Source organism: Pocillopora verrucosa, chromosome 4, assembly GCF_036669915.1.
Source record: "Pocillopora verrucosa isolate sample1 chromosome 4, ASM3666991v2, whole genome shotgun sequence".
NCBI lineage: Eukaryota > Metazoa > Cnidaria > Anthozoa > Scleractinia > Pocilloporidae > Pocillopora > Pocillopora verrucosa.
In genome coordinates this window covers 513,927-526,952 of record NC_089315.1, presented here as the reverse complement: position 1 = coordinate 526,952, position 13,026 = coordinate 513,927, and the positions used below count along the sequence as shown (strand labels likewise).

Sequence of the window (13,026 nt, the reverse complement as noted above, 5' to 3'; positions counted from 1 at the left end):
TACTATCAAGCCTATGTTTCCCAGGATGGGATGCTCGGTATTTTCAAGTGGCCATTGCAGCTAGTTTTGTAATTTTTACTGCTAATATGTTGAGCAAAGTTCATGAAAGTATTTTATGTTGTTCACTTTGTCAAACATCACTCACACTTGACAATGTCTTTGGGCAAATTTTTATTTTTAAAGATTTAATGTTGACGAATCACATTCACCAGAAGAGGCAGAGTCATTTTGATTCCACACTTTATCTTCTTTACTTTTGATGATTTCCTGAGTTTTCAAGAAGATATTGACAGAAGCAAGAGCTTCTTTGGCCCAGACAGGAAAAATTTCATCTGGAAACATCCTTTTCATAAATTTGTGCACAAATTCAGGAAATTTGTCCTCCTTGATACTTCCTCTTATATCATGCATCAACTTCATCTGAAACAAAATGGAAAAAAAATAGAAACCAAAATAATTAAGTCAAAGCAAATAAACTTGAATATTTTTACTGAATGAAATTTTTAAAATTTAAAAATTGTACCAACACATTTCTTATTCCTACTCTGAAGAATAGCTGATGGAATTTCTCTATATATCACATTGGCTTTTGGAAAGGGAGCAAAATTTCATGTAGGGAACCCTCAGAGTAGGAGAAAAATCAACCCAATTTATAATTAAAGGTTCAGGAATCAAACCTGAACCACACTCTAACACTTTGAATTCATTGTTCTGGCAACTAGTCACATCATATGTTTCCTTTTAATCTCTCCCACACACTTGTAACCCTCATTGTTAGTGCGACAGGATATATGTTTTTCCCCCTGCTGGAAGATTTGAGACTAGTCGGGAGGAGTTTGCTGGGGTCTGGTACCAATATCAGTTCCAGACCCATTGCAGACCTCTTGCTTGTTGCTTTGCAAAAGGCCTCAAACTTTCCTGCAGGCAAAGGAATGGTTGTGCTGCAGCCCCAATAATGAGGGCCTGCTTACAAGATATCACTATTTGTCATTGTTCAGCATACCTGATAATAAATGTTATGAATTGTCAACAAATGACAAGCAACCTCTTCTCTGCCTAGCAAAGAGTTGATGTAAGCCCTGGTGTGATGTTTACAAGCCAAGCATCTGCAGTCTCTGTCAATAGGTTCAAAGTCTGTTGCATATTGTTTATTCTTTAAGTGAAGTTGACCCCAAGGTACCAGGGCTGTGCCAAATCTCTGGATTTGTAAGAAAAAAAATCAGTCAGTAGCTTTACGAGTGGATTATCAGTACAATGATCTTCAAAATTCTGGTTGAAAGACCCTTGAAGATCTTGGCATGAGTATTGAAGATCATAATAAATATTTCTCTATTACAATCCTTGATAGGATCCTCAAAATCCTGAAGATCCTTTAGGGAAATTATAGGCAAGTACTGTAGGAGCAAGACGTATGAAACAAAAAAATCCAAATTTGGCTTTGAGAGTAAGAAACCCTGAACAATTACACTTAACACTCCCTAAGATTTATTTATTTTTTATTACTGGGTAAGAGCGAGGAGGAAACTCAGGGGTGGAGACCGGCTTAGCATGATCAAATAACAGCACAACTGTGCATGCACATTCTTCATATGATGCTGGATTCAGGGTTAATGAGCAAATATGTTTTAAAACTGGATCCCATTACAACACTATTTTAATCTTATTTATCCTGATTGATCTAATTTTTTTTTTGTCAGAGTTTAGAAGTAATGCACTTCAAGTCAAAATGACTGGACAAAACTTATATGAAATTTGATACCTATATTCTCAGCAAATGTTTACTGATCGTTCTCCATTGAGAATATCCTTATCATTATTATGGAAAAAATTCAAGAAGATACCTAAAAGACTCTTACAGAAAATAAAACATAGGTTATTTAGATTAGAATAAATTAACGATAACACATTAAATACTCCACTCTGTTGAGTCATGCTTGACTGTACAGTATGTTCACTCTACTTACTGCTGTTCTGGTTGGATAGACACAGTCAAACATGTCAACTCCCAAAGCACAGCAAACTACAAGATCCACAGCATAGCTTGAGAAAATAAAAGAGATAATTATAAAACAGAATATGAAAAAATTAGGAAATTAATCTTGATACATTGCCAGAATGATTTTCCAGTAATTTTTTTCTTATGAACACCAAGCAATCTTTGCACATGACCCTTACCCTACACCCATAAGATATCTTGGTTTGCTCTTTGGTAGATGATCTGTGCACAGTGTAACAGTTTTCCAAAATAAAGACTTCTCTTCTCCACCACTAAGGCCACCAATGGCAATACCAGGTGTGTTACGTTTAACCATCTCTAAGAAATGAATATTCAATAAATTTGATCATATAGCAACTGTTGAAAACATTTCAAAATTTTATCAATCTTATGGGTTACTGTACTTCCTACATGATTTAGCTACTTGCATTAGCCCAGTGATTAGCTAACCAAACTGCTTGGACTCAGGGCTGAAAGGTCAAGATCCAAGCTCTATCCAAGTAATTTTGGTGTGTTCTTAGACAAGACACTATAAACCCACAGTGCCCTACCCTGGAGTACAAATGGGTAACAATGAAATATTGAGGAACCAGACAAAATAGAAGGGTAAAGTTATGACCTGCATGTACAATGGGGCAGCATCTCAGGCAGAAGAGGTGGCACTACCCCTGCACTGCCCTGTTATGCTGTGGGAGCCAGGATAAACTTGGACAACATGTTGACAGTTAGGCTCAAGGGCAGACTTTCTTTTTCATCCAAAATTAAGTTGCAAATAATCAGATAAACTTCAGATACAATCAATAATGGTGAGGGGACTTTGTTTCCTCAAATTTGTATAGGTAATCACATGAGGCCAAGTACTATTAAGGATTAATTGCACGAGAGTTTTCAAAATTTTCCAAAATTGCCCGAGTCGCAAAGCGACGAGGGCAATTTGGAAAATTTTGAAAACTCAAGTGCAATTAATCCTTAATAGTACGAGGTCTCATGGGATTACTTGTTTATCAATAAAGGGCAAAATTTATACCAAGGAAAATCATGCGCGCAGTCTATTTTTAACAAATTTCAAGATAACGAACGGTTGCTATGCAACGGATTAGCCAATCATTAACAGGTAATCATGCCCTCTCTTGATTACTAAAAATGCCCTTGATTAAGAAAAAATGCCCTCTCTCTCAACCAATCAGCGCTCAGTAATTTTGCCCTTTATTGATAAGGTCTGTAATCATATGAGCAATTAACAAAATCGGACATCCACCAAGTGGTAGTCCAATTTGTCAATCACAAGTATCAAAATGATTGCAGACAGAACTAGATGACACAAAGTCCTGTTACCAATTAATTATCACCATTACCATTTCTGAAAAAAACAAATACATTTAGGAATTAAACATCTCCAGTAGAGATAATGTCTATAGTAAAAATTCTTCCATTTTGGAAATTCCCCAGTAGTTCTTCAGGAAAAGTGGTTGTTGCTATCATAATGGTTATTGTGATAAATTCTGTGATTGGTAAATTTAGCTGAGTGGACTCAGTTTGATTGGAAGCTCCAACTGTCCAATTACCAGTGTCTGATTACAGCCAACAGTCTGATTACAACTGAATGGACTTATTAGTGAAAATTAAAGCAGCTAATGCTCCAATAACATTTGAGGAAATTGTAATGGTTAGGATTAATAGATAAATCAGATGAACTGATGATGGATGATGCTTGTAAAACAAAGTACCTCTTATACAAGTCTTTCTAAGTTCTGGATCTAATCCTCCCTGTATTATTGCAAAAAGGTTTTGCTGTGTTGGCTTAGCATGGGCTGATATACATCTGTCCAACCATCGGATTGAGCGCAACATGGCCTCTTCAACTCTTGGACCTACAGAGGCAATGATTGGATTTTAGCCAAAGGATTGACTGAAACATTTCTATAAGATAGGATAAGATTTACTTTTTGGGATGGTAAGGGACTTTTTAAGTTCTACTCTTGTCCAAATCTGGGGTCACTAGTTCATTTTGGCATCAGGATAAATATTGTTCAATCTGTATTTATTTGATCTGTCTTAATGATTCAATGGTAAAATGAACAGAATTTAGTTCATGGTTGAAATATAGGATCCTATAAGTTTTCTCTCATTTCTCTCCTTTTTGAAGATTTGAGTAAAGCAAAGATGTTTGTAAAAAGTTGACCTAACGAGTAATAACCCTACCATACCAACTAGCAGGCTAATCTATTTACCTTCCTGGTACAAACAACATCTCTTATTGATGCTATTGTTACTGGAATCATCTACAGGGGCTTCACAAAAATATTCGTAATTATGATTCAAAAGGTCTTATCCTCTAGTTGTCACTGGTTGTAGGATTACATTTACCACTGTGCATCAACTCCACTTCCATTTCATTCTTTTTCATACTCTTAGATACATTTTCATTAAAGATAGCTCAGTTATGAGCATATTAAGTATCTGCTATATTTGCCATTGAACAGTCAGGCTGAAAATGACAAATCTTTGAAAGAGATTGTAAGCAGATTGCCAAGGTTGCCATACTGATTCAGGTTACCTGTTGTAGTACTGCTGACCACATCATCCAGCTGCATTATGATATCAGCTCCTATGGAATTCTGGATCTCAGTTGACTTCTCAGGGGTAAGTAGCATTTCTTTACCATCATGGGGAGACTGGAACTTAACACCTTCCTTTGAAAAAGAAATTAAAGGAATCTCTGTGTGCACATATAAATCTTTACTGGTAAAATCCGTCTCCGTTTATGGGGGGTTCAGATTTTTCTCTTTATTTTAGGTATTTCAATCAGCTCAATTTGTTTCTTCCTCTACTTCAGATGCAGTCAGTACAAAATTAAGACTGCATACAAAATGCAGACTGGTTGCAAAGTACACACTGAGAATTTAAACTGTTTTTTTGTCTGATATGTAATAATATGTCATCTTACAACTTACCAAGTGTCACACAATCCCTTTTCCGCGATCACCTTTCACAATCATTTGCACTATTATGGAATATTCCTTGCCTTTTTCCTTGTATATTTTGTTTTATAACAAAGTGGCTGTTGTTTTCAGTTTTTCACTAAGCAGACACAATTGTTCTTAATAGAATTTCAAGTCTTCATATAGTCTTTTCACTTCACATGCAAGATGTCAGAATTGAATAATTAACAGGCGCAATTTTTGAGAAACAATTGAAAGCTTTGCACGCGTTCCATACTCATCATCTTTTTAACCAATATGTGTTCATCTTGATGACAAAAATGCAGACCATGATCAAAACTGTTTCTTCAATTTGGTTTATTTTCAAAATTCAGGGGTGTACACTCACTGATTGATGGGCCATTTGTTTATCTCTCATCTGTTTGGTAACTCCACAAATATTAATATGTAAAAATCAGTGTATGTACCATGTTACAAAATTCCACTTGTAATAATGCAAATGATTGTGAAAGACATTCCTTGAAAAAAAAATTCTGTGACACTCGGTAAGTTGTGAGATGCCATTTTATCATGTATCAGATGGAAAAAACAGTTTAAATTCTCAGTCTGCATTTTTTACCTAGTCTGCATTTTGTACCTGGTCTACAGTCTGCATTTTGTACTGACCAACTTCAGATGGTAAGTCCAAGAAAAATTGTTGGCTGGGAAGAAATTTCAATGACAATATTTAAATTTGACAAGGAGAACACTTGTGCGAAAATGAGTCAGGGAGAAACAGAAGTAAAAAGGGTTGTAAGACCGGAGTGGCTTACCTCAGTAATTTCAGCTAATTTCAATAAAGATACCATCTGAAATCCACCACTGTCCTTTATGTTGGAAACAAGTAAATAATAATTTGTTAACCACTCGAAACAATTACTGTTCTTTTCTCTTAAAGCGTGTTTCGACTCAGGCAATATTAATATTTTGGCAGGCAACTTACCGTTAATAAGGCTCTCTTCCAATTCATAAATCCATGTAGTCCCCCGGCTTTTTCCAATATCTCTGTGCCCTGTGTGTTAAAATTTATCTCATGAACTGATTTTTAAGAGCTAGAACCGTATAATAATGCAATTAAAATGCTCCTGATCTCTTGTTCTCTCTACCGGTCTCATTCCAAGGTGGTACGTGTTCCCAAGAATAATCTGACAGTCCAGCTCTGTAAGTTGTTTAGAGGTCAAACCCTTCATTGTTCCCTGAGTTCCTACAGGCATAAATACTGGAGTTTTTACTTCATAATGTGGCAAAGTTAGAATAGCAGTTCGAGCCTTTGTTGTGGAGCATTCTGCTATAACTTTGTAACTCAAGGCACACGTTTCAAGGCACTTCTCGTCCGCCATGTTGATTTAGACCGCTGACTGGTAGTAATATAAAACACCGGTAGGGGAGGGGTAAGCTATGTTTGTTGGTTTTGGACCGAAGTGAAATAATTTGTTAACTGCAATCGACTGATCTTCTTTTGATTGCATAGAATCGTCTTATAAATCATATGGTACTGCTTAAATAAATTTCCAAACATATTGAAGCTTTCAAATGTAACTAAAACGAACACATTCCCTATCCCGGCTTTCCCAGCCCTCCCCCGCCTCTTCTTTATTTATTTTTTAAAAATCATCTACGTCCCCAGTATTTATAATCAGCGGTTGAGAGTTTGAGAACAAACAAAATGGCGGAAAGCGTAGGAATCTCAGAGAACCCTGCAACTGGAGATCTTTCTTCCTCAAACAATGGGCAGATCACAGTAAATCAAGTCAAATTCGTCGGAATAGAATATCCAGGTTTTATAAAAGATGAAAATCACATGCTTGAAACCCTAGGAGGTGAGGAAGCAGTGTCAAGGACTTACTCAATTCCTACGCGACGATTAGAATTGTCATTTCGTCCTGAAGATCCTTACGCTCATTCATTGTGTGGTGATCGGTATGCTACTGCAAACTTACTACTGAGAGTGAAACGGCGAAAGAAAAAGCAACAACGAGGAAACGGTGAGACGGAAGTAGTGAAATATGAACAGGAGATATTGGGGATAGTTGGAAATTCATTCAAGTAAGTGTATATCAACTTGATAATGTATGGTATACACTTTACCAATATGGGAAAGCGGTGTTAGGAAAACGGAATCTGGGCTGAATTTAACTACCAAATAATTTGGATATGGTGCTGTTAATCACTTATTGTTTTGTGAAGAAGAGATAGTTAATTCCCTACTGAATTCTTAATTACAAGGATTCCACCGTAGGTAGGTAAATGTACGTTTGACCAAGGTTAAAATTACCGGGTAAGGAAACACTGAAAGATTTCTGTATAACCCTGCCATACTATTCTAAAACAGACCTGTAGTCCCATAGGCTCTTGGGTCTTGTTTTTCTCCTAGGTATAGGTTTTACAAGTAATATTTTCTTATCACCCTAATGGTGAAAATTATCTCTTGCATCATGAATTTTTAGTATTAGGCATGAAGACACTAGTTTCTATACAAAAATACTCTATGTACTTGGTATTAATATTTATCAACCTTAAGATACTTTAGTTTCTCATTTGGTAAGACTTGGTGTGTTAGTGTTCCATGTTCCACTCCCTCCTTCCCCTTCTTCCTGCCCAGCCACTCCTGTAAAGGGTGATCTTTGTTGGCAATTCCATTGGCCTAGATAGAGAGAAGGGTGGATACCTGCCATCATAACTGTGTGCCAAAAGACAATACTTAAGTTTAATTATTCCTATAACCATATGGTAATTCCAATGACAGACTGTAAAAACTGATGAACCATTTTATAATACCTTATATTTATCAGTGCTTTCAATAAGATTTGAAGTAGGTGGCTATCTCAGTAAAGCACCCACCAGAGAATAACATAAAGCAATTCAGGATAAAATGGCTTCAAATGGATTTTTCCATGTTAAACTTCAGAAAATGATCATTAAATTTAATCCCCTTAATTTGTAACACTTGCTTAACTGATCATTTTATTTCTCAGCAAAATCTTCCATTTGTTGACATGCAAAGCTGCTACTTGAGTTTCACAAAAGTCCTCAGAAAGGACATTTGGTTACTGGTTACGGAAATCTGAGTCAGTTTGTTCTTGGAAACTCAAAATCTTTTTTCTGGAAATGTGGTATATGATAAGCCATATCAATCATTTTTATCAAGACTTGCTTAAATTAAAGGGGAAAAAGATCTCAAGGTGTTTCATGTCTCTTCTTGTGAGTTGTTTGAAATCTTCCAAAAAGCCACAGAAAGATCCAGTACTTTTAATGTGCAACTTTTAGTACTCTTTGGACTACAGATTAACTCAGCCTCATGAGAAGGTTTTGAACCACAGTATATTAGTAACATTTTAAATTCTTAGGTTCAACAGTTGATTGATAGGTATAATGTTATACTTGGATTTGATGCTGAAAGTTAGTGGTATATAAGTTCCACAGAAACAAGCTCTTTTTATGTTACATCTGGTACCTGTTTATTTTTAGGTTTGAAGTTATGGCTGATTTTCAATACCTTGTTCCTGACTTGCCTGATGTCTTGAAACAAGTCACTGATGGAGCTGTATTAAATCAAGATGTCCCTTATCATTTACAACCTCCAGTGTTTACAAGGTTTGATCATCCAATAAACTACAACTACAATGCAGAGTCTGCACCACGAGGCAATAAAACTGATCAAGGAAATGAAAAGGATGAAGAAAGGTAGAGGTAGACATTTTGTGATCTTAACCTGGAGGCGTGGTGGCCTCATGGTTAGCGCACTTGACTCCAGATTGAGTGGTCTGGGTTTGAGCCCTAGCTGGGGTCATTGTGTTGTGTTCTTAGGCAAGACACTTTACTCTCACAGTGCTTCTCTTCACCCAGGTGTACAAATGGGTACCAGCAAATATGCTGAGGGTAACCCTGCGATGGACTAGTATCCCATCCACAGGGGAGTAGCAATACTCCTAGCTGCTTCATGCTAATGAAACCGGAGTTAAGTGCCGCGCCCATGGGCCACTAGGCCTGTATAAAGGCTTACCTACTTACACAAATAAACTTGACTTTAAGAAAACCTTTCACCACAAAGATTGATAAGTGATCAGGAAACAGCTTCTCCTCACATTACCAAAAAACTATAATGTGACAAGAATTAAGAAAAATATCAAGCAAGGGGGTATTATTTTACACAACAACAAATTCATTGAACTGGTTTTGTAGGAAATGAAGGGCAGGTAGTAGGGGGGAATTACTTTTGAGGCCTGGGGAGTAAAGATATTCAAAACAGATCTATAAAACTCCTTGTTTCCAGTAAATATTCTTGTCTTTGATTTCATTTTGTTTGTTTGATTTTGTTTTGTGCTCTTGTCAATCATTACTGAAAGTAGCTAGCATTCTTTAAAATTGTTATTACCTGGTTTCCAGCTTGGTTGGAACAAGAGCGAGAAGTAGAAGACCAGTTTATGCAATTGCCATCAATTTTAATACCCATGAAGTTCCCACTGCTGCAAATCCTAAAGCAGAAGAAATTGCAAATCGGCCAAAAGATGGTCTTGTGGATGTCACAAAGAAACTGTTTGCCAACAGGCCTATTTGGTCCCGCTCAGCATTACAATGCCACATAACAAGTGCATCACAAGAAAGACTAAAACAACTGCTGGCCTGCACAGCTTATTATTGGCTTAATGGACCATGGAGGACTTTGTGGACGCGAATTGGATATGATCCACGGAAAGACCCCAGTGCCAAAATGTAAGTTAAATTTGCATAAACAATTCAGCTGAATAATATTATTGTCTCTAGGTGATGCAGTAAATTATGCACACTCAGATATTTTCATGCAGAAATTTGAATATACTAGTATTTGAATATACTAGTATGTTATTTGTCATAGAAGAGCGAAAACGAAAAAGCAAAAACTTAAAGAATATATATATAAGAACAAAAAATGTGATAAAAATTTACTACGTCTTCCTTGTTTTTCTTTTTTCATTCAATGATGGGCAGTAGAGTTTGTTTATCATTATTGTACAACATTTCCAGTGTTGAGAGATTTCCACAAGAGGGCAATTCAAAATGGTGGTCTGCTCGCCATTCTGGGTTCAAATGGCAGATATCAGTTTCAGTCATTTTGAACTACCAGTAGTTGCTAACTTCCTGATAATCTCATCAAATAACATTTCTCAAGAACAATTTCAACAAAAGTTTGTTTTAACAGTGAGGATAGAAATATGAATATGTTGAACTTCATAAGTAAGTTTGCAGACTTATTGAAAATGTTATTAAAACTTTATTTTGTTTTCCATGTCTAAAATTTTTGCCTCTAACAGTTATCAGATGCTTGACTTCCGTGTTGGTAGCAGGAAAGGGGCTAAAAATCTTCCAATCAAAGCAAAGAGAAGTTTAAGCAAATATGTTCTTCCAAATTTGGTCAGAAGAACTAACAGCGTGCAGGGAACTTTGGCTAAAGAAGTTGTTATGGTGGACAGTGAGAAAAAAGCAGAGGAGAAGCAAAATCAAGAACCAGATTTACCATATGTCTTTACTCCTAACAAAATGCCGATACAGAAACAGCTGTTTTATCAAGTATGTGACCTTCATGACCCAGAGATTCAAAGACTCCTCAGCAGAAATGATGGCCAGGTAAATTACTACAATAACTACTAATGCATTAATGGAAAACATATATACATTGTGATGTCTTTTTCTGCATTCTATTAACATATTTGGCATGTGTTCCTTACATGTATTAAACTTGGAAAGGAATGCATGGTTCTTCAAGTAGATTTAGGACTGTAAACTAAGAACTGTGTTTGTTGATGATAGCACCCCACAGGTATCTGTAAGGTAGAAGTACAAGCCGTGTTGACACCTTAGTTATTTTTTCAGGTTTCACTTTCTCATACTAATTGTTTCATGGTAGTTACTTTGTCAGGAGCGAATCGTCACAAATTCTCCACTCGTTGAATATAGTGTACTTCACTAGTCATTTTTATCATTTGCAAACTAAGAATTTTCAAGGTTTTAGTCTGATTCTACTTTGTTCTTACCAGGTTCTTCAGCTGCAAAAATTCCTTTTAATTTCTATTTAGTTAAAATTGGCTACTGCAAAAGGTGCATGTGTGTGTATTCTTCCGCGTGCGTGTTTTTAAGTGATAACGTTTGTGAAAAGATGGGTTTTTTTTATTTGTTCTCTAGGAAGAGGAGTGTCACGAGCGTGATGGTTGGTGTTTACCAGGCACAAGTGATCAGATCAGATCCATTCTTTACCAACGGACTACTGAACTAGCTGAGAGACTTAAACAGGAACAGCTGGGGGACGGAACGGAGGCATCGGCTTCTCAATTAGAACTCATAGGAGAGGAGTGGGCAGGACACGAAGGCGTTCAAAACTACTTGCAAATGCTTGAACAGGACGATGATATTGAGGCGTACGATATTTTTGATGACTATGGTGAAGGAGACGATTAAATGAGATACGTGACCGTTTATCATCTAGAGCAATCGGAGTTCACTATAATCGATCGGTGTCATTCTTCTCTATCCTTGGCCCATCCTTGGCCAATCCTTAAAACTTTTTAGTTTACCTTCCTTTTCGGTGTTTTTGTGTAAAACTACTAATGTAAGGTTTCGTTCTGATTAAGAACAATACTCAGCGCCAGAGGCAACAACCCAAAAATTTGTGTTGTATCTTTCTTTGTGTTCGATTTTTAAAACCTAACCTGTGCCAGGCATTCAGTTAGCAAAACGGAACACGATGCTAAACGGCGTAAAAGTAACGGAAGGGCGAAAAACGAGAGAGGGTTGAGTCGAGTCGAGAAAATAACGCGTTTTTTACTGTCGCGCTGGTTACTATCGCACCTTGTTTTATTAAGGACCTGTTTACATGGAGGTGGGGGACACCAGGAAGGTGAGGTAACCCGCCTGTCCATATAATCTCTCATTTTATCCTGAGCATGTTTACGTGATAGGTGGGGTGACCCACCTAGGCGGGTTGCCCGGCCTGATGGGTAGGGTAACCTTGTCAGCCGGGGAGGCGTTCGTGTTACACTAACATCAAATGAGAAAAAAATAACAAAATACGAGTGTGTTAAATTTTTCGTACATTTTCTAGCCGTCCCATGCAAAGTCTAAACGTTAAAACACCAATTTTTACGTCCTGTTAGCACTGAAACCTCGACAGCGATTGAGTCACGTTTTTACATTGAACTCAACTATACATTCACATGTACCGAAATGAAGACGTTGTACCGTCTGAAACGGTTAACGCATCGAGCTATTGGCGAAAATCTTCGAAGAAAAAATTACGTCTTTTCGGCAACGTTTTACCACACGTCGCCGTAATGACATCGTCAACTCCTTAACTTCACCGCGGCATCCTGAGGTTGTAGGATTGTATGTAAACGCGGGCTATTTTTCGACCACGGCCAGGAGGGTTACCTTACCTACCTGGGGTCCCTCACATCCATGCAGACAGGCCCTAACTGAGCGCATGGAACAGGTTCATGTCCCTCCCCCTTCCCCTCATCCACATTTATTTCTTTTTTCACTTCTTCGAACTCTCACGACTATGTTGACTGGTTGAATAACTTATTTCCGTGTAAAACAACTGGGTAGTTAAAGAAGATCTTTCGATACGTAAAAGAAGTATAACGCTTCTGATTTTTACTCGTGGGAAACCACACTGGACAAGTTCTGGCATGGTTGTGTAATTCTGATTTGGTATGGAATACTCTAAAACAGAATCAAAAGTTACATCTCTTTTTCTTATTGATAATGAAACAATTTTGTTATCTTTTAAAACCGCAAATTAAAACCTGAGTGTATCTTTGAGAAACGTGGATAGCATTTTTTCGCAGTGACGAAAGTCAAGACTTCATTTTATTGACCGAACATCATTTGCATATTGTTTGAATGAGCAATGTGATGTACTCGGAATTCTTTTGTCATTATAATATTTCATGAAATTGAACAGTACCGCAGATTAGAAGCTACAGCAAATCTTCCATTTTAATAACTGACTAGAGACGGCTGTCCCTTTTTTAGAATTGTATTTATTTTCACAATTGATTTCGATAAAACGAAAAT

At 37.0% G+C, this 13,026-nt stretch overlaps 2 protein-coding genes across 2 annotated transcripts; one reads left to right on the top strand and one right to left on the bottom strand.

Annotated features, from left to right (window-relative positions):
* Nucleotides 1–154: 154 nt before the first annotated feature.
* Nucleotides 155–6,319, bottom strand: LOC131785295 (queuine tRNA-ribosyltransferase catalytic subunit 1-like). The gene is made up of 9 exons (XM_059102154.2): nucleotides 6,084–6,319; nucleotides 5,921–5,989; nucleotides 5,751–5,804; nucleotides 4,554–4,689; nucleotides 3,724–3,867; nucleotides 2,176–2,314; nucleotides 1,965–2,040; nucleotides 1,004–1,198; nucleotides 155–420 (listed from the first exon to the last, which is right to left on the bottom strand). Exons 1-9 carry the CDS (start codon nucleotides 6,315–6,317, stop codon nucleotides 178–180), a joined length of 1,290 nt encoding a protein of 429 aa, XP_058958137.2. The 5' UTR covers nucleotides 6,318–6,319; the 3' UTR covers nucleotides 155–177.
* A 319-nt stretch (nucleotides 6,320–6,638) lies between these two features.
* Nucleotides 6,639–12,230, top strand: LOC131785353 (general transcription factor 3C polypeptide 5-like). The gene is made up of 5 exons (XM_059102239.2): nucleotides 6,639–7,023; nucleotides 8,446–8,661; nucleotides 9,364–9,690; nucleotides 10,269–10,581; nucleotides 11,137–12,230. Exons 1-5 carry the CDS (start codon nucleotides 6,644–6,646, stop codon nucleotides 11,407–11,409), a joined length of 1,509 nt encoding a protein of 502 aa, XP_058958222.2. The 5' UTR covers nucleotides 6,639–6,643; the 3' UTR covers nucleotides 11,410–12,230.
* Nucleotides 12,231–13,026: the final 796 nt, after the last annotated feature.

Bases quoted from the DNA above. Each gene is read 5' to 3' on its own strand.
- LOC131785295 (XM_059102154.2), bottom strand. From the start codon at position 6,317: ATGGCGGACGAGAAGTGCCTTGAAACGTGTGCCTTGAGTTACAAAGTT. The intron at 3,868-4,553 runs GTAACCTGAATC...TTGCCTCTGTAG, and splicing joins GGTCAGCAGTACTACAACAG to GTCCAAGAGTTGAAGAGGCC. The intron at 1,199-1,964 runs GTAAGTAGAGTG...TTACAAATCCAG, and splicing joins TCTATCCAACCAGAACAGCA to AGATTTGGCACAGCCCTGGT.
- LOC131785353 (XM_059102239.2), top strand. From the start codon at position 6,644: ATGGCGGAAAGCGTAGGAATCTCAGAGAACCCTGCAACTGGAGATCTT. The intron at 7,024-8,445 runs GTAAGTGTATAT...GTTTATTTTTAG, and splicing joins ATAGTTGGAAATTCATTCAA to GTTTGAAGTTATGGCTGATT. The intron at 10,582-11,136 runs GTAAATTACTAC...TTTGTTCTCTAG, and splicing joins TCAGCAGAAATGATGGCCAG to GAAGAGGAGTGTCACGAGCG.